The 26345-nt window shown below is 36.9% G+C and overlaps 1 protein-coding gene across 1 annotated transcript in view; it reads right to left on the bottom strand.

The window, feature by feature from the left end:
- Positions 1 to 26345, bottom strand: part of TRPC7 (transient receptor potential cation channel subfamily C member 7) — a 288781-nt gene that overhangs the window by 19747 nt on the left and 242689 nt on the right. The window contains exons 9-10 of the mRNA XM_074284798.1: positions 19275 to 19496; positions 17522 to 17602 (exon numbers count right to left, since the gene is read on the bottom strand). Of these exons, the coding sequence (XP_074140899.1) occupies positions 17522 to 17602; positions 19275 to 19496 (303 nt within the window). The remainder of the gene's footprint in view (positions 1 to 17521; positions 17603 to 19274; positions 19497 to 26345) is intronic.

Raw genomic sequence — 26345 nt, 5'->3', positions numbered from 1 at the left:
ATACCAGGAATGCAGGGCTGGTTTAATATTAGGAAAACTATTCCTATAATTGACCATATTAATAGTCAAATTAATAAAAACCATATGATCATCTCAATAGATGCAGAAAAGGCATTTGATAAAATCCAACATCCATTCCTACTAAAAACGCTTGAGAGTATAGGAATAAATGGACTATTCCTTAAAATAATAAGGAGCATATATTTAAAACCTTCAGTAAACATCATATGTAATGGTGATAAACTAGAACCTTTCCCTGTAAGATCAGGAGTGAAACAAGGATGCCCACTATCACCATTACTATTCAATATAGTACTAGAAACTGTAGCCTTGGCAATAAGAGCCGAGAAAGAGATCCAAGGAATTAGAGTAGGAAATGAAGAAATCAAATTGTCACTTTTCGCAGATGACATGATGGTATACTTAGAGAACCCCAAAGACTCTGCTAAAAAGCTATTAGAAATAATTCAGAATTTTAGCAAAGTCGCAGGATACAAAATAATTCCACATAAATCCTCAGGATTTTTATACATTACCAACACAATCCAACAGCAAGAGATACAAAGAGAAATTCCATTCAAAATAACAGTCGATAGTATAAAATATTTGGGAATATATCTACCAAAGGAGAGTCAGCAATTATATGAGCAAAATTACAAAACACTTGCCACAAAAATAAAGTCAGATTTAAATAACTGGAAAGACATTCAGTATTCTTGGATAGGCCGAGCGAATATAATAAAGATGACAATACTCCCCAAACTAATCTATTTATTTAGTGCTATACCAATCAGACTCCCAAGAAACTATTTTAATGACCTAGAAAAAATAACAACAAAATTCATATGGAAGAATAAAAGGTCAAGAATTGCAAGGGAACTAATGAAAAAAAAGTCAGAGGAAGGTGGTCTAAGTGTACCTGATTTAAAGCTATATTATAAAGCAACAGTCACCAAAACCATTTGGTATTGGCTAAGAAATAGACTAGTTGATCAGTGGCATAGGTTAGGTTCACAGGGCAAGATAGTGAATAAAAATAGCAATCTAATCTTTGACAAACCTAAAGATCCCAAATTTTGGGATAAGAATTCATTATTTGACAAAAACTGCTGGGAAAACTGGAAATTAGTATGGCAGAAACTAGGCATGGACCCACATTTAACACCACATACTAAGATTAGATCAAAATGGGTCCAAGATTTAGGCATAAAGAACAAAATCATAAATAAATTGGAGGAACATGGGATGGTTTACCTCTCAGACTTGTGGAGGAGGAAGGAGTTTGTGTCCAAGGGAGAACTAGAGACCGTTATTGATCACAAAATAGAACATTTTGATTACACCAAATTAAAAAGTTTCTGCACAAACAAAACTAATGCAAACAAGATTAGAAGGGAAGTAACAAATTGGGAAAAAATTTTTACAGTTAAAGGTTCTGATAAAGGCCTCATCTCCAAAATATACAGAGAATTGACTTTAATTTATAAGAAATCAAGCCATTCTCCAGTTGATAAATGGTCAAAGGATATGAACAGACAATTTTCAGATGATGAAATTAAAACTATTTCCACTCATATGAAAGAGTGTTCCAAATCACTATTGATCAGAGAAATGCAAATTAAGACAACTCTGAGGTATCATTACACACCTGTCAGATTGGCTAAGATGACAGGAACAAATAACGATGAATGTTGGAGGGGCTGTGGGAAAACTGGGACACTGATGCATTGTTGGTGGAGTTGTGAAAGAATCCAACCATTCTGGAGAGCAATCTGGAATTATGCCCAAAAAGTTATCAAAATGTGCATACCCTTTGACCCAGCCATACTACTACTGGGCTTATACCCCAAGGAACTACTAGAGAAGGGAAAGGGTCCTGTATGTGCCAAAATGTTTGTGGCAGCTCTTTTCATAGTGGCTAGAAGCTGGAAGATGAATGGATGTCCATCAATTGGAGAATGGTTGGGTAAACTATGGTATATGAATGTTATGGAATATTATTGTTCTATAAGAAATGACCAACAGGAAAAATACAGAGAGGCTTGGAGAGACTTACATCAACTGATGCTGAGTGAAACGAGCAGTACCAGAAGATCATTATACACTTCAACAATGATACTGTACGAGGATGTATGCTGATGGAAGTGGATTTCTTCAACATAGAGAAGAGCTAATCCAATTCCAATTGATTAATGATGGACAGAACCAGCTACATCCATAAAAGGAACACTGGGAAATGAATGTAAACTGTTATTTTTACCTTCTGAATCCAATTCTTCCTGTGCAACAAAAAATTCGGTTCTACACACTTTTAGTTTGAATATCTCTCCCTGTTTCAGGTGTGTTTCCTGTAAACAATATATAGTAAGATTCTGACTTTTAATCTAATCTGCTAACTGCTTCCTCTTTATGAGGCAGTTTGCCCATTCACATTTATGGTTAGAAGGACTAATTCTATATTGCTTGCCATCCTATTGACCCCTGCTTATGCTTTTCCCCTTTCCTTCCCTTTTACCCTCCTATCCAGTATTAAACTGGTGAACATCACTTGCTTTTCACAGCCCTCCCTTTTTAGGATCCCTCCCCCACCTTAAAGATCCTCCCCTTATTTTACCCCTTTTCCTCGAAATTACTGTATTCCCTTCCCCTTAGCTTACTCCTTCCCTTTTACTTTTCAATGAAGTGGAAGAAGTTTCACCATAAATCGAATATGTCTATTGATACACACTATGTTCATCTCCCTCCTTTCTTTCTCTCAGATAAAATAGGTTACCTTTGCCTCTTCATGAGATGTAGTACCACCACTTTACACTTCGTTATGATATAATCTCCTTTCCCCCTCTAGTTTCTAAGACAAATTGTACATATGTTCTTTACATATTTTTTGACAGAAGTATAGTTCTCAAGATTTCTTTTTACCTTTTTAGAAATCTCTTGAGTTCTGTATTTGAAGATCAAACCTTTTATGTAGGTCTGGTTTTTTCATCAAAAATAGATGGAATTCATTTATTTCGTTAAATGTCCATTTTCTTCCCTGGAAAACGATGCTCATTCTTGCTGGGTAAGTTATTCTTGGCTGCATACCAAGTTCCTTAGCTTTTCGGAATATCATGTTTCAGGCCCTGCGTTCTTTTAATGTGGACACTGCTAGATCCTGGGTTATCCTTATTGTGGAACCTCCATATCTGAATTGCTTTTTTCTAGCAGCTTCCAATATCTTTTCCTTTGTCTGATGGTTCTTGAACTTGGCCACTATATTTCTTGGCGTTTTGATTTTAGGGTCCCTTTCAGTAGGTGATCGATGAATTTTCTCAATGTCTATTTTACCCTCTGTTTCCAAAACGTCTGGGCAGTTCTCTTTGATAATTTCCTCGAAAATGGTGTCCAAGCTCTTTTTTTCCTCCCATTTTTCAGGGAGTCCGATTATTCTCAAATTGTCTCTCCTGGATCTGTTTTCCAGGTCTGTTGTCTTTCTGGTAAGGTACTTGACAGTCTTTTCAATTGTTTCATTTCTCTGGTTTTGCTTGACTCCCTCTTGGTTTCTCCTTGAGTCATTCATTTCTACTTGTTCCAGTCTAATTTTCAATGATGTATTTTCTTCACTCACTTTTTTTATATCTCTTTGTAATTGTCCAATTGAGTTTTTATCTTCTATGGAATTTTTTTCCATTTTATCCATTTTATTTTTTAGAGAGCTGATTTCTTTTTCCAGCTCTCTAATCCTGTTTTCCTTGGAGTTGTTTACCTTTTCCAGCTCACTAATCCTGTTTTCCTTGGAGTTGTTTACCTTTTCCAGCTCACTAATCTTGTTTCTCAATGATTTGATTTCTTTATCCATTCTGTCTTTGAATGCATGGGATGACTTCTCCAGGCTCTCTTGCCAAGCTTCCCTTTCCTTTTCCCATTTCTCTTCCAGCTCTCTTGTGAGAGCCTTTTTGATTTCCTCTATGAGGTTCTTTTGTATTGAGGAGCAGCTTATATCCCTCCCAGGGGATACATCTGGGGACATTCTGTTCCTAGTCTCCTCAGCATTTGAAGTCTGCTCCCTCTCCACACAGAAGCTGTCAATGGTTAGAGCCCTTTTGAATTTTTTGTTCATTTTGTCAGAGTAGGAATCAAAGAAAACAAACTGACAAGAGAAACAATTGGTCTGTTTTGCGGGGGATAGGGCTGGATGTTATTAATGGGGGTACGGCAGCAGAGAGCCACTAACAGAACAGCAATGACTGTACCTAGTCTGCGCTCTGAGGCTCTGAGAACGCACCGAGTCAGTCTAGGTGGGGGTTGGGGGTGGCCGGGCTCCGAGAGTTGCTGGCTTTCTGGGGTTTTAATCTTCACCTCCGGTGTTTACACCCTCTCTGCTGCTCCTGGCTTGCTGCCAAGACGGAGCATCCACACTGGGGCAAAAGCCCTTTCGCAGAAACGGCAGAGATCACACCCCTCCCCCTCTGGTCTGAGCTGTTTGAGCTGCCTGTCTTGCTCTGGCTGTCTGCCCTCAGTCTGAGCCCAGTCTGATTGACCCTCCCCCGAACAAACACAGACCTTTTCTGGCGACTTTCAAGGATGTCTTCTCTTGGTGATAATTTGTGGATTTCTTTCTGGGTCAAGCATTAAGTCAGAGGCTTGTCATGAAGTCACTGCAATCTTTCCCAGTAAGATCAGGAGTGAAAAAAGGTTGCCCACTATCACCATTACTATTCAATATAGTACTAGAAACGCTAGCCTCGGCAATAAGAGCCGAGAAAGAGATTCAAGGAATTAGAGTAGGAAATGAGGAAATCAAAGTATCGCTCTTTGCAGATGACATGATGGTATACTTAGAGAACCCCAAAGACTCTGCTAAAAAGCTATTAGAAATAATTCAGAATTTTAGCAAAGTGGCAGAATACAAAATAAATCCACATAAATCCTCAGCATTTTTATATATCACCAACAAAACGCAACAGCAAGAGATACAAAGAGAAATTCCATTCCAAACAAATGTTGAGAGTATAAAGTATTTGGGAATCCATCTACCAAAGAATAGTCAGGAATTATATGAGAAAAATTACAAAACACTTGCCACAAAAATAAAGTCAGATTTAAATAATTGGAAAGACATTCAGTGCTCTTGGATAGGCGGAGCAAATATAATAAACATGACAATACTCCCCAAACTAATCTATTTATTTAGTGCTATACCAATCAGACTCCCCAGAAACTATTTTAATGACCTAGAAAAAATAACAACAAAATTCATATGGAAGAATAAAAGGTCGAGAATTGCAAGGGAACTAATAAAAAAAAAACTCAGAGGAAGGTGGTCTAAGTGTACCTGATCTAAAGCTATATTATATAGCAGCAGTCACCAAAACCATTTGGTATTGGCTAAGAAATAGACCATTAGATCAGTGGAACAGATTAGATACAAAGGACAAAAAAGGGTACATCTATAACAATCTAATCTTTGACAAACCCAAAGATACTAACATTAGGGATAAAAATTCATTATTTGGAAAAATCTGTTGGGAAAACTGGAAATTAATATGGCAGAAATTAGATATGGATCCACACTTAACACCATATACCAAGATAAGATCAAAATGAGTCCATGATTTAGGCATAAAGAATGAGGTCATAAATAGATTAGAGGAACAGAGGATCATCTACCTCTCAGACCTGTGGAGGAGCAAGTTATTTATGACCAGAGGAGAACTAGAGATGATTATATAGAATAGAAGATTTTCATTACATCAAACTAAAAAGTTTCTGTACAAACAATACTAATGTAAACAAGATTAGAAGGGAAGTAACAAATTGGGAAAATATTTTTAAAAGCAAAGGTTCTGACAAAGGTCTCATTTCCAAAATATATAGTGAACTGACCCTAATTTATAAGAAACCGAACCATTCTCCAATTGATAAATGGTCAAAGGATATGAACAGACAATTCTCAGAGGAAGAAATTGAAACTATATCCACTCATATGAAAGTGTTCCAAATCACTACTGATCAGAGAAATGCAAATTAAGACAACTCTGGGATACCACTACACACCTGTTAGTTTGGCTAAGATGACAGGAACAAATAATGATGAATGTTGGAGGGGATGTGGGAAAACTGGGACACTGATACATTGTTGCTGGAGTTGTGAAAGAATCCAGCCATTCTGGAGAGCAATTTGGAACTATGCCCAAAAAGTTATCAAACTGTGCATACCCTTTGACCCAGCAGTACTACTACTGGGCTTATATCCCAAAGAAATACTAAAGAGCGGAAAGAGACCTGTATGTGCCAAAATGTTTGTGGCAGCTCTATTTGTTGTAGCTAGAAACTGGAAGATGAATGGATGCCCATCAGTTGGAGAATGGTTGGGTAAATTATGGTATATGAAGGTTATGGAATATTATTGCTCTGTAAGAAATGACCATCAGGAGGAATACAGAGAGGCCTGGAGAGACTTACATCAACTGATGCTGAGTGAAATGAGCAGAACCAGAAGATCACTGTACACTTCAACAACAATACTGTATGAGGATGTATTCTGATGGACGTGGAAATCTTCAACATAAAGAAGAGCCAACTCACTTCCAGTTGATCAATGATGGACAGAGGTAGCTACACCCAGAGAAGAAACACTGGGAAGTGAATGTAAAATGTTAGCACTAATATCTGTCTGCACAGATTACATATACCTTTGGAATCTAATGCTTATTGTGCAACAAGAAAATGGTATTTACACACATGTATTGTATCTAGGTTATATTGTAACACATGTAAAATGTATGGGATTGCCTGTCATTGGGGGGGAGGGAGTAGAGGGAAGGGGGCATAATTTGGAAAAATGAATACAAGGGATGATATTATTAAAAAAAAATATATATATACATATATAAAAGAACTTTTTAAAATATTTTTTAGGAATATGAGGGTCCATTATCAGGCTTAATGGTGTGTGGGATACCCATAGAGGCAAAACAGTGAAATAGGTGATTTATTACATGTGAAGCAGCTTCTCCTCGTTGAGAGGACTCGGATACAAAACCTGAATAAGTGTCAACTATAACATGAATGAATGTTTTTCCCATATGTGTAACATCCATTTGCCATATATCATTTAATTTATCACCTCTGGGGTTAGTCCCCAGCCCTACAGACCTTTGAGCATTATATGTTGCTGCTAAGAAAAAAAAAATTATCCCTGTCCTCAGAGTGAAGGGGAATAGAGTAAAAACAATTATTAATATTTATTATCCATAAGGACCATTCTCTAGGGATCATGTTCAGGGACAGCAAACCTGCATGTAAAGAACCCATATATTCCAGGACTGACTTTACTTGTCTCAAATCCATTAATATTCTACATTTACCAGATTTTTTTTTAAATAACAAATACCAGGGATTTCCATGGGCTGTTTATTTCCTCAATGTGTCCTAATTCTAATTTTTCTTATACTAATTGATGTATAGTGGCTGTTTTTTCTTTGGCCAGTGGCCATTGTTCCACCCAGATAGATATCTGCATTGAGCCCCAGTGCCACTAAGTTACTCAAAGTATGACTTAATGCTTGCTCCTGGAGCAGCCTGAGTGGCAATCAGCGATTCTATTCCAAAAGTTCTGTCATCCAGAACACTGCCTGGCCTGCCTGTGTGAGTGCTTTCCAATCATTGTGCCCATGACATTGTTTCAAGTTGTAACATAAAAAGTGCTATGGGCCCATATTTATGAATTGAGTCCTTAAGCTGGGTTAGAACTTTAAAAGGAAGTGATTCATGTCTCTGTCTTCTCTGCCCTGAGTTAAAAGGTCATTCTCCTCTGTAACAGGATATAATTCTTCCGTGTCTTTTCCTTGATCTCTAGCCTGTTGCAAAACTTTTTGCTTTTTGTCTGCTAACTGTTGCTGCGATCTTTGTTTTATATTTCTGATCCTGTTTTTCCTCAGTTCTTATTTCATGTTTTATATTAAAAGAGTCTTTGATACATGAACAGACAATTCTCAGACAAAGAAATTGAAACTATTTCTAGCCATATAAAAAGATGCCCCAAGACATTATTAATCAGAGAATTACAAATTAAGACAATTTTGAGATACCACTACACACCTGTCAGATTGCTAGAATGACAGGGAAAGACAATGAAGAATATTGGAGAGGATGTGGGAAAACTGGGACACTGATACATTGTTGATGGAATTGTGAATACATCCAGCCATTTTGGAGTGTAATTTGGAACTGTGCTCAAAAAGTCATCAAACTGTGCATACTCTTTGACCCAGCAGTGTTGCTACTGGGCTTATATCCCAAAGAGATTTTAAAGAAGGGAAAGGGACTTGTATGTGCAAGAATGTTTGTGGCAGCCCTCTTTGTAGTGGCCAGAAACTGGAAACTGAGTGGATGCCTATTAATTGGAGAATGGTTGAATAAATTGTGGTATATTAATATTATGGAATATCATTGTTCTGTAAGAAATGACCAGCAGGATGATTTCAGAAAGGCCTGGAGAGACTTACATGAATTGATGCTGAGTGAAATGAGCAAGACCAGAAGATCATTATTTACTTCAACACAATACTATATGATGATCAATTCTGATGGACGTGGCTCTCTTCAACAATGAGATGAACCAAATCAGTTCCAATAGAGCGGTAATGAACTGAACTAGCTACACTCAGAGAAAGAACTCTGGGAGATGACTATAAACCACTACATAGAATTCCCAATCTCTTTATATTTGTCCACCTGCATTTTTTTTATTCCTTTACAGGCTAATTGTATACTATTTCAAAGTCAGATTCTATTTGTACAGCAAAATAACTGTTTGGACATGTATACATATAGGGGGTGGAGCCAAGATGGCAGAGAAGATACACGCGATTTTGTGAGCTCCCTCCTTCCCTCAATACCAATTAATTAAATCAGCCTCAAAAATAACGCTGGACTGATAGAAACCACAAGGACTGGAAGCACGACTTACCAGCTGAAGAGAAACTGGAGTTTCAACAGAAAAGGTTGGTTCCCAGGGGAGAAAAAGAAAAAAAAAAAAGAGGCCAGCACAGACGGTTGGGTGCTGGCACACTGCACTGATCGTGCTGGGGAGGGCTCTAGGATCAGAGAAGCCACTGAGATAGAAGAATCTGGCACAGGCTGTTAGTTCTTTTCTGCTTATAAAACAGCAGTTCAGAAGAGAAATCAAGCCACTTTAAAATATAAAACCCGATCCTAGAACCACCCCAATCTGGAAGTGACTCAACAGATCTTGGCACTGTGGGTGTGGCCAACTTAGGCTGTCCCAGCTTTCACCTAGGGGTAGTTAAGAGGTCGAAAAGCAGGTGGACATTGCCCAAGGCAACACATAGTGCCTGGCTCAGCTGGAGGCTGTGGAACTCAGCCCTAGGAAGTCCCAGGGAAGCAGAACCTTTGAAATAGGGACCGTGGTTTCTGGGCAGACATTTCCAGTTTGAGCACAGGGGCTTTTCCCGTCAGCTGCTGACATCCACGCCCCACAGGACATATTGGCTGGGCTTTGTGTTGCCTTTACTGTTCAGTCTCAAATCTCAGGGAAGTCGCCAGGACACACAGTGCCCTCAAAGCACAGCCCTGCTAATCACCTCTGAGGCACTTTGAGGGAGGAGGTGGGAAACTCTCTCCCAGAGTTCTCTGTTAGCTCAGGCGCAGGAGCCCCTGCATCCCTCCGGTCTGGGAGGAAGCTGGTAAATAAATAAGTAAATAATTTCCTACCCCAGGGACAGACCCAAAAAGATTTTTTAAAAATGAGTAAAAAGCAAAGAAGAACCACCGATTCCTTCTACACAGAGAAAGAGCGGGTATCCAACCCCAAGGAAGTTAACAGCAGAGACTCAGCAGATAACAGCCTAAAGGGGATCGATACCTGCCCCCCATCACATAACTCTCTCCTAGAAGAGACTATTAAAAAGTTAAGAGTTTGAAGAAAAATGGGGAAAGGAAAGAGAAGCTATGACAGAGAATAACAATGTTCTGAAATTGGAGTTGGAAAAAATAAAGAATTCACAGGAGGTGCAGGGAAACAAAATTTGTGAATTAGAAAAGATTAAAAAAATCACAGGAAAGTAGGATTTCTGAATTGAAAAAGATAAAAAAAATCTCAAGAAAATAGGATTTCTGAATTGGAAAAAAATAATTCTCTAAAAAAAATTAGGGAAATGGAAAAAAATTCAATAGAGCAAAATAATTCATTTTAAAAAGAAATTGGGCATATACAAAAAAGAACTAAAAACTGTGAATGAAGAAAATAACTCCTTAAAAATCAGGATGGAACAAATAGAAATGAATGATTCACAGAGAACTCAAGAATCAGTCAAACAAAACAAAAAAAAAAAATGAAAAGCTGGAGAATAATGTCAAATACTTACTGGGAAAATCTATAGACCTGGAAAATAGATCTAGGAGAGATAATCTGAGGATCATTGGACTTCCCGAAAACTATGACCAAAAAAAGAGCCTAGATTCTATTTTACAGGAAATTATCAAAGAGAACTGTCCAGAGATAATAGAAACAGAAGGGAAAGTAGGCGTCGAAAGAATTCATCGAACTCCTTCTGAAAAAGACCCTAAAAAAAGAACACCACGGAATATTGTGGCTAAGCTGCAGAATTACCACACAAAGGAGAAAATCTTGCAAGCAGCTAGAAAAAAACAATTTAAATACCAAGGTGCCACAATAAAGGTCACTCAAGATCTGGCTGCCTCCACATTAAAAGATAGAAGGGCCTGGAACCTGATATTCTGAAAGGCAAAAGATCAAGGATTGCAACCAAGAATGAACTACCCAGCTAAGTTTAGCATTTTTTTCCATGGAAGAAGATGGTCATTCAATGAAATAGAGGAATTCTATATGTTTCTAAGAAAAAAACCAGACTTAAACAAAAAATTTGATCTACATCCATAAGACTGAAGAGAAACAGAAAAAGGTACACAGAAACCTTGAGAACTGTATCTCTGTTGTGGATATATAGAAAGTCCGTATGGATAATTTGATTTTACTTATATAAAAAAAGGGGGGGTAGTATCAGAAAAAGGGGAAGGAGTGATAAAAAGAGGGAAACTACATCCCAGGAAGAGGCATAGAAAATATACCATATCTGAGGGAATTTAGAGAGGGGGAGAAACATTGTGTGAATCTTACTCTCATCAGAAGAGGCTCAGAGAGTAAATAATTGACATATTTGTTTTTCAGATAATTCTCTCTTACCTCATTAAAAGGGGGGAGAGGAAAAGGGAAAAGGAAAAAGAGAATAAGGGAAGGGACTTGGAGGGAGGGGGAAGGATACTAAAAAAAGGGAGGTATGTGGGTCACAAGTGGGGTCCATAAATTAAATATAGAGGAAGGGGTTCAGGGGTTCCCTTTCAAGGGAAAAAGCATAATCTGGGGATAATATGATGGCAGGAAATACAGAATTAGTAATTTTAACTGTAAATGTGAATGGGATAAACGCTCCCATCAAATGGAGACGGATAGCGGACTATATCAAAAGTCAGAACCCTACAATATGTTCGTTTACAGGAAACACACTTAAAGCAGGGAGATACATACAGAGTAAAGGTAAAAGGTTGTAGCAGACGTATATATATATATTATGATATATATATATATATATATATATATATATATATATATATATATATATATATATATTGTATTTAACTTATACTTTAACATATTTAACATGTATTGGTCAACCTGCCATCTGGGGGAAGGGGTGGGGGGCAGGGACGAGGAAAAGTTGGAACAAAAGGTTTTGCAATTGTGAATGCTGAAAAATTACCCATGCATATATCTTGTAAATAAAAAGCTATAATAATCATAAGCCATTCAAAATCATCTTGTTCAGGCTCAGGAGAGGGACATCTGCTGTTAAGAGATGGACCTCTCTGTGCTCCAACTATAAATTTCCTGATCCCCTTTTCTGATTCAGATTTCAGACTTTGTTTAATGAGATTATATATAGTAAAATGGCTTTTTTTTGTATTTCTCCTGGGCATTGCTTATCATAAGTGATGAGTTGTTCACCAAAAACAATCCATCTATCACAATTATAACAGCCCACAATTTCCTGTCTCCTAATTGAACTGTGCACCCCTGCTCTTTTAAACATTTATATATAGTCCTTCCCTATCTAACGGGAGTAGGGTGCCTATTTTCTGCCCCATTAGGTTACTTAATTGTCTGTGCCACACTAGCCTGGTCCGAAAATAGCACAGTTCAGTGGACTCTCCCTCTGGAGTCTTCATAGAGATTGTCTTGACCATGTAGTGGTCCTTGACTGTGAAGTGGTTGCTCTGGCACTGGTCCAGGTTCCTGTCCCTGTTCCCGGGTGCCAGTTTTGTGGATTGTCTTTAAGAGCTTCAAAGCATAAGAGCTCTTTGATCTCAGAGGCAAGATGAATTAAGTAGGGAGACTCATAGAGTGTGAAACGAGCTCTAATTTATTATGCAATACAGCCTTGTTATAGCATTTTTGCAAGCATGATTAGTGTATAAACAGTAGGCAATCCCCAATCACCATTCAGAGAAGCAGCTCATGGGCTTTGCGTATGCATTGTATCTGCCAATGGGAGAAAAGCCAACCCAGCAATTCAGCAACTTGATCACAGGGTAGAGGCCTATCCAGGCATCCCTGCTTACGTAGCCACTGGCTGTGGCCTCGGGTTACTCATTATCATGATCATAAATCATTGCTCCTTGCTCAACAAGGGTGTTTCTTCAACTTGGCAGAAACATTATTGTGCATCAAAGGTTGAGATGGCCTTGCTACTCTCTGGGCGGAATCCATACCTTGCAATACACAAGCATTGATTTACTATCAGGTAAATTCTCTCCCCTTTCTAACTTGTGTCAATAGAAATCCTGAAATGCATTTTATTGTATGAATTCTATTATATTCTTTATCTCATTTGCTCCTTGTAATAAAAAAGTCATATAATACAACACAACAAAACCTTAAGGATACCAGCTTAAAAATATTCATGGGAGTTTTAAGAAGAAAGGTAATTTTAGTATTTTAATGTATATGGATAATGTTACATTTGCCTTTCCCAGAATGATTTAGAAATTCTTAGTGCCAAAAAGCTAATAGATAAATTAAATTAGACACCACCTGATGTGATTGATTGAATGAGTTTTCATTGTTCTTTGCATTTGGCAGCTGCTTTGGAAGTACCCAGAATTTATTCCTAGAAAAGTATTATGGGGTGAGTGAGAGTTGAGAAAAGAATGAGGCCCAAATTACCATAAATGATCATAAAGAAGTAGATGAGGCACTGTCATAACTATTTGCCAGAGGTATGACAAATGTCTTTCACCTTGTATTGAATTCAGGAAATTTTTTCATAAATATGTCATGTTTTCTCCTTTACCATCTAGATTAAAGGGCAGGGACAGAAGTTTTCTTACATAGTTTAAGTTTGAAGCAAGGATTGCAAGTAATCAGAAGAACATGAACAAAACAGTTTATTCTGAAAAGTCTTCTCTTATTAGCCCATTCTTCATCATTATCTGAAAGCTCACTATTCCCACTTTCTAGACTGAGAAATGTAGGGGAAGAAAGATTAAATATAGTTTCCAAAAGGAAGTGCTGGGAGGAAAACTACTTAGCCCTTTGCCATTTCTTCTCACCTTTGCTGTGATATGAAGCCAAATTAATTTCTCTTTCTTCCCTACATCCAAGTTTCTAGATCCCTTTCTTGATACATTCAGTAAAGTGTGCTATGAGATAAGTTTTGCAGATTTAGTGATAACCTGGAGACCTCACCACACAAACAAATTGGAAATCAAAATAGCCAAGTTGAAGGATCCTTATTCTCAGTAATCAAAACTTGGGAAATTTACAGGTTTATTAGCTACTCTGTAAATGCTGATTATGTTTAATTATATGAAATCAGCTCACTCAGCAGGAAGATGCTAAGAATGACAAGGTTTATGAAGGGTTGATTTCTGATAGACATGAAAAAGTGTTCCATTATTGCTTCTGCTTTAAACCAGAAAAGATTTTTACTGTACTCAGCTTGGGTTTTCTTAATTCTTAGAAATACAGTTTCTCTACCATCTCTAAATGACAAGAGTTAAAAAAAAGTTATTTGCCAACTGACAGAAGGATTTGGTTAGCAAAATGCCTCACCATTGGGTCCTCCTGACTATCCTAAGAACAGAACATAATTAGATCCCAGATTGATCAATTGCTAATCTGGAATGTATTCAGATAATGAATAACATAAACATTTTGATTATGCTTGATTCTTAATTGTATATTAAATCCTTCTAATTGCTTAGCTGGTACCTGGCATGTTTAGGAATAGTCAATTAGAGCCTAGAGTTCAAGATGAAGGCTTTTTCTATAATTACTCTCCCCAAGAAGAAGCCAGCTGGGTCAAGCTGGTGAGTGAAGCCTGAAAGCTCCTCTTCACTGGGCTCAGATATACAATTGATTAGAGAAGATGGGAACAAGTGAAATCTAAGATGACAGTCAGGAACCCTTGTCACTAATATGTTTCATTTCCCTTTCATCTGTTTCTATTGACTCTTTAGAGTTGAAATGATGAATTGGAATTCATGTCATGAATTCATGTGCAGTATGCACATATTGAGAGGCAAATGTTATCTCTTAGGATTTTGCTCTTTACATGTAACATCTTTTTCATTATGTCAGTAAAAGGAATATTTGTCATGAATTTCAGTTGTATGACTAATGTAGACTTTTTGTCTGATAAAGTAGTTGAAAAGACTGCATTTACCATTACTCTATTAGAACTACCTAGTATTAGAGCTAGAAGGCATCTTAGAGATCCAGTCCACTTATTTTCACTTCAGAGACACTGTACTACAGTGGAGAAGATATCAGACCAGAAATCAGGAGATACTTGGCTTTGAATGCAACCCCAAGCATTTACTAGTTGTATGACACTGAGCAAGTCCTTTCTCTGAGCTCCAATTTCCTTATCTATAATATGAGCCTAGCAACACCAATAGTACCTACCTCACTGAGTTATGGTGAGGATCAAACTATCTTAAACTCATTGGTAAAAATTAAAAGAATATATATGCATATATGTGCATATATATGCATATATATGTATATATATTTGAATTAATATTTACATTTTGTGGAGGGAGAAACTGAAGTTAGGCAAATGAGTAGAAAACTAGTATATAAAACACAATATACTTACCCCTTGTTGTTGAGTTTACCTTCTTTCTCACAAACAAAAAATACAAATTCTTATGGAAACATACAAAATACAATTTATCAACTAACAAATTCATCAATAAACAAGCACTTAAGTGCTAGGCATTGTAATAGGTGTTAGGAATACAATAAAATGAAATAAAAAAATGAAAAGTCATACTTCTCAAGGAATTTATGTTGTATTGGGAATATCTAGTAGAGATATTAAATGTAACAAGATAACTAACTGGCAGGATATTGGAAAAAATTTAAAAAAGAAAGTCCATAACTTCATAATGGTGCCCTGGATAATTAAATGTTAAATGAATTTTAGGGAAAATTTACTTTGAGAAGCAATGGTTATACTTGTCATTTCATGCAAAAGATAAATTGGAGGTCTAAGCAAAACTTTGTTTTGCAAAAGATTCTCCATAAGATTTCCATAGTGAGCTTTAATAAATTTCTTTATTCAAATTCATTACCTATACAAAAGAACAATGTACTGTTTTCAGATGTGAATTCAATGGTAGTAAATGCTAGCTCCTTACTGTGTTCTGTCCTTTTTGTTCAAGCTTTCAGCTTGACAGTTTAGACTATTTCATTTAATATCATGCTGACAAGAAATAATTCCTTTTGGAAAGATATGACACTTTAAACTCACAGGGGTTCTCAAACTACGGCCCGCGGGCAAGATGTGGTTGCTGAAGACATTTATGCCACCCGCAGGGTTATGGCAAATGGGCTGAGGGGTGGAGACAGTGTGTGAGTTTTTGATTTTACTATAGTCCGGCCCTCCAACAGTCTGAGGGACAGTGAACTGGCCCCCTATTTTAAAAGTTTCCATTCAAAATAACGGTTGATAGTATAAAATATTTGGGAATATATCTACCAAAGGAGAGTCAGGAATTAAATGAGCAAAATTACAAAACACTTGCCACAAAAATAAAGTCAGATTTAAATAATTGGAAAGACATTCAGTGCTCTTGGATAGGCCGAGCAAATATAATTAAGATGACAATACTCCCTAAACTAATCTATTTATTTAGTGCTATACCAATCAGACTTCCAAGAAACTATTTTAATAACCTAGAAAAAATAACAACAGAATTCATATGGAACAACAAATGGTCGAGAATTTCAAGGGAAGTAATGAAAAAAAAATTAAAAAGTTTGAGGACCACTTTGTCATATCTGAAGGTAAAGAAAGCCTAGGGAATAGCAAACATCATAATGAATTTCTCAGACCATCACTTAAGATCCATCAGATCTGACTCTACTGTGACAAATGAAATCAGGCTAATGAGCTTTTCATTTTTTTCTCATCTTTCTTTCTCTTTCTCTCTCTCACTCTCTCTCTCTCTTTCTCCGTCCCTTCCTCCCTGCCTCTCTCCCTCTCTTCCTCCCTCTTTCCCTTCCTTCCTTCCTTTCTTTCTTTCATTTCTTGACTCCTAGAATCCTAGAGATTCTAGTTTCATTTAAAACTCCTATCATGATCATACACTCCCTCTCGCTTACTGTTTCTCTCTCAAAACCTCCAGAGAATAAGTTCTTTGAAGGTAGGATTTAAAAAAAAAATGTCTTTGTATCTTCAGCACCTAGCACAATGCTTTCCACATTGTAAGCAAAAATAAATGATTGCTAGATTAAATTACATTCTAGAGTGCATTTCCTCCAGACCTGAAGCCAAGCGAGACTTCAATACTTCTCTGATTGGCATGTGTGCTATTTTATGTCAAGAGTTGATGCACAGCACACCCAAACATGATTCAAGAGAACGTCCCCAGACTAGCCATGCATAATCGAGTGCCACTTATATACAAAAGAATGAGAGGAAACTGATGTGTGTCCATGAAGATGAGTTGAGGATCAGCTCTGGGATATACATCAATTCCAAGGTACTGGCTAAGACAGGCTGACATTTTCTTATTGGCAAGCTGAAGGTTGTACATATAAGCCTCTATCTTCTTTGGCCAGTGACATTGCCATCTATGCTTTAATAGCATGTAGTCATCATCAAGTGCTTACCTCATAAGGTTGTGAATATCAAATGAGATGATGTGTCAAATTTGCTTTGCAAACCTTAAAGTGACATATAAAGTTTAGTTAGCAGTAGCAGCAGCAGCAAAAGTTATGACAAAGGCACTGGTTGTGGATACAGGATGTGGACAGAAGTGCATTAATGCCACTGGTATCAGGGAATAGGACTACTGTTATTTTGAAGGGACATTATTAGACCAGTAGTGTCTTTGAATTGAATCTGTGTAATAACGAATCACATTATTAATCAAGGATTGTCTCACTCATGCTTGTACAATCCATTATTTCTTAGAAGAGGATTGTTACCTGATATCTTGTGGGCTTACTGAAGGTGTTCTTCATAATAAGATTGTCAGTATTCCCCATACTGGTCTGGTAGCGAGATTTCTGAAATTATAAATAGATTAAAACTTGAACATCATTCATGTGGAGCAAATTTCCTAAAAGAGCAATACATCAAGAGTATCTTATGAGGATATCAGAAACCAGGACTATATATTCTTGTCAAGGAAAGAATATAGAGGCTAGCAGTGGAGATATAGGGCATTGGAATCGTTTATGCTAGAGTAGAGTCAAAAAATGAATTATTCAATTACCCCAACAGTGAGGGAAAAATGAAATTTTGAGCACTTCTCAAAGCAAGAAAGTTTGAACAATGAAAAAAATTAAGTTCAGAAATTATGGGGGTTTCAGCTTCTCACTAGAAGTTGCAAGTAACTCATACACCTTTCTATATATTTTCCAAATGAGGGTATATTTCCTTTATCCTATTCTATAACATGCCATAGATGAAAGAATTTACCCAAATCTGAAGTTGTATTAGGGATTTCCAAACTATACAGATGCAAAATACTGCTGTTGATTTTTTTTAGTTCATGTGGTGCTTATGTAGAGCAGTATCCCAGTCAGAAAGGATTCACATGCATAGTAAATATAAAGAATGAAATTAAGTAGGTGGATTTGCTATATGTGTGACCTGCCATGCAGGTGTCCTTCCTGCAGGTGTTTGCTGTGTAAAATTCTTTCTACCCGTGTTTCCTACATGTATACAGTTTTTTAGTTGACACTTAGTTTTCTAGGAGAGAATGTCCCCATTTAGGGGCAAAATATTTTATTACTATTTTTCTTACTATGCTATTTCATTACCTTTCTTTGATTTGAATTGATTGTGCCTTCTGGTTGACCAGAAAGTTACACTGGGGGTTTGTGTAACTGTTTTTAAGGATAGGGAGGATGAAATCTCCTGGTTTTATGCTTTATAAATATTGAAAATTGCCCATAAAAGCCCTGGGAACATATTTGTATTTTTGAATTGAAAGTAAAATAAAATAATTTTATTTTTGCTCTGAGAACTTCATGATACTTCTCAAATAATTTACAGCATTGTTATACATACATGATCCTTTTCATGTAGGAATATACACATATGCATACTCACATATACATGCATATAGGTACACACATATACATAGTCCAGTTCTAGCTAAATTTAAACACAATAGACCATCATACTACAAAGTATCATTTGAAAGACTCTGGAAAGCTTCCCCTAACCTCTATTCTTTGGCTGTCACAATGCCTCCAATTTTTGAAATTGTAATTCCTCCCTAGGGTTGAGATCCTTCATGTGTTTCCAGAAGGAAGGGAGGAAAGCAGATATGAGAGCAGTGCCACTATAAATCACTTGAGGAATCAAGGGACTTAGGAGGCTGGGAAGAGAGAGCACAAACATGGGCAAGAGTAGAGTTGACAGGCTGTCCAAGACAAGCTTCTGTAACTATAAAGCTTTGCCAGATTCCTGCTCTGATAGTCTAATACTATAAACCTTTTTTCACTTTCCTCAAATGCTTCTTCATATTCTCTAATTATCTCTTTAACCAGAGTTGATTTGGATTAAGGGGCTGATCAATGATGAAGAAAATAGGAATAGGCCCTTTATCTCCTTGGAGGCTTTAGTTCTTTTTGTCCATTATTTTATCACATCAGTATCAAAAGCACAAACACACACACAAAAACAACCCCCCAATCCTCTAACTACCAAAATGAAGTCACCACCTACCCTCAGCTTAGAATTCAGCATGCCCATTTCAAGGTCATTTTCACAGCTTTTGGCCTTGGATTTGCAGAGTTTTATGAGGCACATTTTGATTCTCATTATGAGATAATAAAATGATTTAGGACTTGGCACTAGGTTAAAAGGAGCAGGTAAAGTCCGACCTTCATCAAAATAAGATAACCAAAGCTTAGCTCGGGCAAACTTCCACTCCACATCTGCATCCTCCTGTGAGAGAGGTAGGGAAAAAAAGACCCCATCATCAAAAACAAATATTTAGTATTTTCAATTCCACTAAATTTGGAAGTGCTTATAGTTGGATGTAAAAGATATTTTGGCACAGTAAACTGGGAGTCAGAAAACCGGGGTTTACTTTGTCCTACCACTAACCTATTTTATGATGATGAGCATATCATTTCTCTTTGGGCCCCAGCTTCATCATATGCCAGATGGAGAATTTGGACTAAACAATTACAAATGACATTTATAATTTAAACTTTTTCATTTTTGCATTATCATTAAATGCATTATTTTCATGACAAATAAAATCTGAACCTCTTTGCTAGACATTCTTAGTCAAGAACTGTGTATTAGTGTGAATAGAGATTGACTTTAGAATCAGAAGACTTGGGTTCTATTGTAACAGTCCTTCTGGTCAAGGCTGGACTAACTTAACTGCAGGTTACCTATGTGATCTTATCCTTTTCACTTAAATTCCCCAAGTTTCATTTTCTCACTTTATTTATGGGATGTTTCCCATTTTTTCTGTACTTATACTTTTGCTTCCCCCAGGAATGCTGATCCTCTAGTTTTGTACTTGAGATAGCTTTCCATTCTTCTCCTTCCTCCTTATACTTGAGATAGCTTTCCATTCTTCTCCTTCCTTCTCCTTTACTTCTAGTAAAACACTTAGTTGGTTCTCTGGCCTCTTACAACAGGAACAGGGATAGAACTAGAATGACTTCCTGGAGCTTTCCAAGAACACTTGGATTGGCTATGATGGCAGGAAAAGATAGTGATAAATATTGAAGGGGATGTTGGAAAACTGGGACACTAATACATTTTTAGTGGAGTTGTGAACTTTTGCAACTGTTCTGGAAAGCAAAGGGCTATCAAATTATGCATACCCTTTGATCCAGCATTGTCTCTACTGGGCCTGTATCCCAAAGAGATCATAAAGGAGAGAAAGGGACCCACATGTGCAAAAATGTTTGTGGCAGCTCTTTTTGTAGTGGCAAGGAACTGGAAACTGAACAGATGCCCATCAGTTGGGAAATGATTGAATAAGTGACGGTATATAAATGTTGTGGAATATTATTGTTCTTTAAGACATGATTTCAAAAAAACCTGGCGATACTTGACTGAAGTGAATAGAACCAAGAGAATATAACTTTTTTTTTTTTTTTTAACAATGAGATGATTCAGGTTGATTCCAATAGACTGTGGTATAGAGAGCCCATCTGCATCCAGAAAGAAGACTATGGGGACTGAATGTGGGTCACAACATAGTATTTTCACCTTTTTGTTTGTTATTTGCTTGCTTTTGTTTTGTTTCTCTTTTTTTTCTTTTTGAGTTGATTTTTCTTGCACAGGATGATAATTATGGAAATATGTATAGAAGAATTGCACATGTTTAACATATATTGGGTTACTTGCTGTGTAGGAGAGTGGTTGGAGGGAGGGAGAAAAAATTTGGAATACAAGGTTTGGCAAGGGTGAATATTGAAAACTATCTTTGCATATATTTTTTTAAATAAAAAGCTATTATTTTAAAAAAGTAACTTGGACACCGCAAAGAACTAGAAGGCAAACAACATGGTAAACATCCTGAATCTGCCATTAAATAGTTTTTATACTTGAAAAAAATATACCATTCTCTAATTTATAAATGGTCAAAGGATATGAACAATTTTCAGATGAAGAAATTGAAACCATTTCTAGTTATATGGAAAGATGTTATAAATCACTATTGATCAGAGAAATGCAAATTAAGACTACTCTGAGATACACTACACAGCTCTCAGATTGGTTAGGGTGACAGGAAAAGATGACAAATGTTGGAGGGGATGTCGGAAAACTGGGACATTAATACATAGATCCACTCATTCTGGAGAGCAATTTGGAACTATGCTCAAAAAGGTTTTCAAACAAACTGCATATTCTGTGATCCAGCAGTAGTTCTACTGGGCTTATATCCCAAAGAGATAAGAGAAAGAGACCCATATGTGCAAGAATGATTGTGGCAGCCCTTTTTATAGTGGCAAGAAACCGGAACCTAAGTGGATGCCTATCAGTTGGAGAATAGCTGAGTAAGTTATGGTATATCAATGTTATAGACTATTATTGTTCTATAAGAAATGATCAGGAGGATGATTTCAGAGAGGCCTGGAGAGAATTTCATGAACTGATGTTAAGTGAAAGAAGCAGAACCAGGATTTAGTTATAAATAGCAACAGCAATATTATGTAATAATCAATTCTGATGGATGTGGCCCTTCTCAGAAATGAGACAATTCAGGCCAATTCCAATAATCTTGTTTTGATGAGAACCATCTACAACCAGAGAGAGGAATGGGGAAACTAAGGATGGACCATAGCATTTTCATTTCTTTTGTTGTTTGTTGAATTTTATTTTCTTTCTTTCTCATTTTTTTCCTTTTTGATCTGATTCTTCTTGTGCAGCAAGATAATTGTATAAATACGTATGCCTTTATTAGATTTACATATATATATATAAAACCATATTTAACATATATTGGATTACTTGCCATCTAGGGAAGGGGGTAGGGGAATGATGGGGAAATTGGAACACAAGGTTTTGCAAGAGTCAATGGTGAAAAATTATCCTTGCATATGTTTTGAAAATAAAAAGCTTCAATAAAAAAGAATATTGAGCTTTGAATAGCTGTTAGCCCCCTCTTATTTCCCTGGGGAAAATATTCATAGACTATTAGAATTGAATGAGATCTTAGAATACAGACCATGGAATTTCAGAGCAGAAAAGGAACCTTAGAAATAAAATTGGAGATGTCAGGTACATAGAATATATAATGTCATATTTAGAACATAGGACATGCATGGAAAGTTAAGAGCTATTGGAAGTTAAGTTCTATGGAACATAGACTTAGTACTTAGAAACATGGAATGTTAAAGCTGGAAAGGATCTTAGAGGATCAAACTCCCATATGGTTGGGAGTTTGACAGCCATATTCTTTGTTTTGTAAAGTATTCCTGAAATACAGAACTGTGGATATGAAAGAACTATCAGCAGTCATTTAGGACAATACAACCCAGAAAGAATTCTCTCTTAAAACGAAACTGACAAATGGCTCTTCTATCTTTTTCTTGAAGAACTCCAGTTAGAGGGAAAACTTCATTTTCTGGGGTAGCACTTTCTACTTTTGGATAGCTCTAATTGTCTGAAAGTTTTTCCTTTTATCTATGGTCCAAGTTCTGCTGATTTTGCCATTTGCAACCAAAAAGAACAAGTTGAAGTGCTCTTCCATAAAACATGACCATCTTTTAAACATTTGAAGTCAGCCATTAGATCATGCATCTCCATTCCCCCAAGTCTTCTTTTCCCCAGGCTGAATACCTTAGTTCTTCCAATTGATCTTTATGTAATATGGCTCCATTTGCTCTCCTTTGAACATTCTTTGTTGTGATACAGGAGTCACCTGCCAGTAGGTCTAACTCAGACCTGTAGAATGGATGTGAGAGAATGATGATGATACAAGGAGACTGAGAGGCAGTTGCATTCTCTTACCTCTCCACTGAGAGGCAGTTGCTGTTCTTTGACCTTTCTCCTCTTTCCTCTTGACTCCAATTTATTTAATTTCCAATTCACAAGGAACATCTGCAAAGGCTGCTTTGCAACTCCTTCAAGTGTTATGATCCATAGCTGTGGAGGCTCTTGGAGAATTGACCTGCTCCTTTACTTAGGCATGGTCCTTAATACTTCTTGTCTTTGGCATTCTTAATTTGTGGCAACTAGAACTAATCACAGTTATTACCTTTTCATGTAGTCCAAGTCTTTTTGGCTGCCATCTTATGTTATTTGCTCATATTAAATTGTTCACTTAAACCTCCACATCACTTTCAGATAAAGTGCTAACTTACTATGCCTCCACCTTATACTTGGAAACTGACTTTTTCAACTTATATGTAAGATAATACTTATATATTCAATTATACCTTGGTAGATTTAGCTCATTGAGAAGACTCGAGACTCCAGATTCCAGACTCCAGACTCCATCTTTGACCAGCCTCGTGGTGGCTTTATCCAATATGATTGAAAGAGTCACTCAAAAACCCTTGGAAATATCAGTTTTTGCTACATGAGAGGCACCCACAGCAGTCCTTCATCAAGGAGACAGTGTGATAGAGTGAGTGACCCTCCCAGCACAACCAGGACAAAGCCTTACTCCTTATCCAGTGCTTGTGGCTAGAATTTTATTACAGGCTGTTAAAAGAGTACTACAATTATCTGGGATAAGACCTGACAATATATACACCTTTTATACCAATGTACAAATTAATGTATACTGTGAAACCATCCCAGAGTGGCAAATTTTATTGGTCACAGCTCCAAATTTTACACACGAGTCTCCATTAAAAATAACCTGGCTATTACATATTTGGCAATGGCTTTTTGACGAAAAGGTTTCTAAGGTTCCTTTTAGAGGATCAACTATCTTTACATATACATCCAAACATAACATTTAACTATACTTAACTATAAAGCAAGTAGTCAGAACTCCTTTTCAGTCCACTCAGCAGAATGAATTGTATGCAATCATGCTAGCTCTTAGTTATTATCCAGGAGATATAAATATAATATCTGATTCAGCCTATTCATTAGGTGTGGTTGAAAGAATTGCCACATCTCAAATAAAATTTGTAGCTTCTAATATATATCATCTCTCTTTTTTTTATGATAGCTTTTTATTTACAAGATATACATGGGTAATTTTACAACCTTGACAATTGCCAAGCCTTTTGTTCCAATTTTTCCCCTCCTTCCCCCCACCCCCTCCCCCAAATGGCAGGTTAACCAATACATGCTACATATGTTAAAGTATAAATTAAATATAATAATATATATCATCTCTTTAAGGAATTTCAAGAGTAAGTGAAAAAGCATCCAGGTAAGATTTATATCTTGCATGTCTGTAATATTCTTCTCTAAAATGTAATATTCTCTTGTTGGGGTTTTCTTGGGGTCTCTGAGGCAGCCTTCATTTCAGTTCAGTGTAATCACCCCAAATGCAGCCAGGAGTTAAAGTCCAAATCCTTTATTGTCTCTTTCCAAGTCATATCTCCTTCACTTGGGGTTTGGTTAGCTTTCTTAGAGGCCTATCTCTCTCCTTGGTTCCAAGAGCTTATGTTGACTTCTCTGGCTTGTGAATTTCCTCGACTGAATCCTGGTTGAGGCTCTTAGCTTATATATTCTCTCTTAAAGGTATGAATCTTGTAGAACTCTAATAAGTACTGAGTACATTAGTGAACTAGAGAACTGCTAAGTACCATGCTAGCACCTTGTAAGAATCCTAACACATGTGTACTTTCATAGTTGACTTCCAGGTCCTATTTTTTAATGGAAATTCAAAGGCAAATAGCCTTTTAACCATGGCTAATATGGTTATAGCCAATACTCCTTTATTTCAGGCAGTCCATCTAAATATCATCAGGCTGCATGAGTTTTACATTTGAATTTGGGATAACAAAAGAGGAAGCTAGTAAAAGGCTGTACAGCTTGCCTTCCTTTCCATGCTCCTAAGCTCTCTTCAAGGAAGAACCCTTTTGTGGTTTTAGACCCAGTGAAACATGGCAAGTGGATGTGACCCATTATAAATCTTTTGGTCATCTGTATTTTATCCATGTTGTAGTAGACACCTTTTCAGGATTTCCTTTTGCAATACCAACAGCAAAAGAGATAGCCTGAGTGGTCACCAAATTCTTTATACAAGCTTTTGTAATTATGGGTGTGTCACAAGCAATAAAACCAGATTATGGACCTGCATATACTTCTAAACATTTTGCACATTTTTGTGCACAGTATCAGATTTGACACACTACTGGCATACCTTTTAATCCTCAAGGTCAGGCAATAGTAGAGAGGAGAAACAGAGACATCAAAACGCTCCTCCAAAAAACAAAAGAAAGGGGGAACCACAGGTAAACCTAGAAAATTTTTAAGTAAGGGAGTGATCATCTCCTTTTTGGTATTTTCATCTCTTCCTGAGAAGTCAGCAAAAGAAAGGAGGAGATGTAGAGGGCTCTCTACTCTGAAAAGAAGTATTTGAATCAAGGACAGCAGCATGCTTATAATTAAGCACCTACTCAGTATGAGATAATGGTTCTTTAAACATATACTTAATGTTATATGGTGGTGTAATGGCTCTCCTAACAGTTGGCACATGCTCAGAGTGCTGGAGTGATGTTGTGGTACTGAGACATTTAAGGGAGGCTCTCAGCCACAGACACAGAGAAGACTTAAGACTCCAGATTCCACACTTGGGACTCCATCTTTGACCAGCCACACGGTGGCTGTCCTGCCTTCATCACTTCTCCACCTGGACATTACACTTTGCCCCATTTCCTTGTTTTAATACTTACAGAAACATAAATGAGAGTAATTTGACATAAGGTGCTCTTGATAAAGTCATACTGGGTTTTTATGATCAATGCTTCTTAGTTAAATGTGTTCATTAATTATCTCTTCAACAATAAGTTCTAGAATTTTTTCCAGGAATCAGAATGAAAAAACTCATTAAATAATTTTTCAAATTCTCTTCCTCCCTTCTCTCTACCTTCTCCCTTCCTCCTTTCTTTCCTTCCTCCTTTCCTCTCTCCTTCCTTCCTTCCTTGCTTCCTTCCTTTCTTAGCTCTCTCTTTAATCAGAGGAATGTTTTCTTCTTCAATCTTATATACTGAGTTCATTTTTCACAAATTTTTCAGATGTTATGATTGTTTCAACACTTATATCTGGATTTTTTTTTTTTTTTAGTACCTGAGGATGTCACTCATTCAGGCCTAGTGACTGGAACTCATTAAGGGCAGCTAGGCACTCTCCTGC

This window comes from Sminthopsis crassicaudata, chromosome 2 (assembly GCF_048593235.1).
Source record: "Sminthopsis crassicaudata isolate SCR6 chromosome 2, ASM4859323v1, whole genome shotgun sequence".
Lineage (NCBI taxonomy): Eukaryota > Metazoa > Chordata > Mammalia > Dasyuromorphia > Dasyuridae > Sminthopsis > Sminthopsis crassicaudata.
The sequence above is the reverse complement of the archived record's forward strand: the minus strand, read 5'-3'. Positions and strand labels throughout refer to the sequence as shown.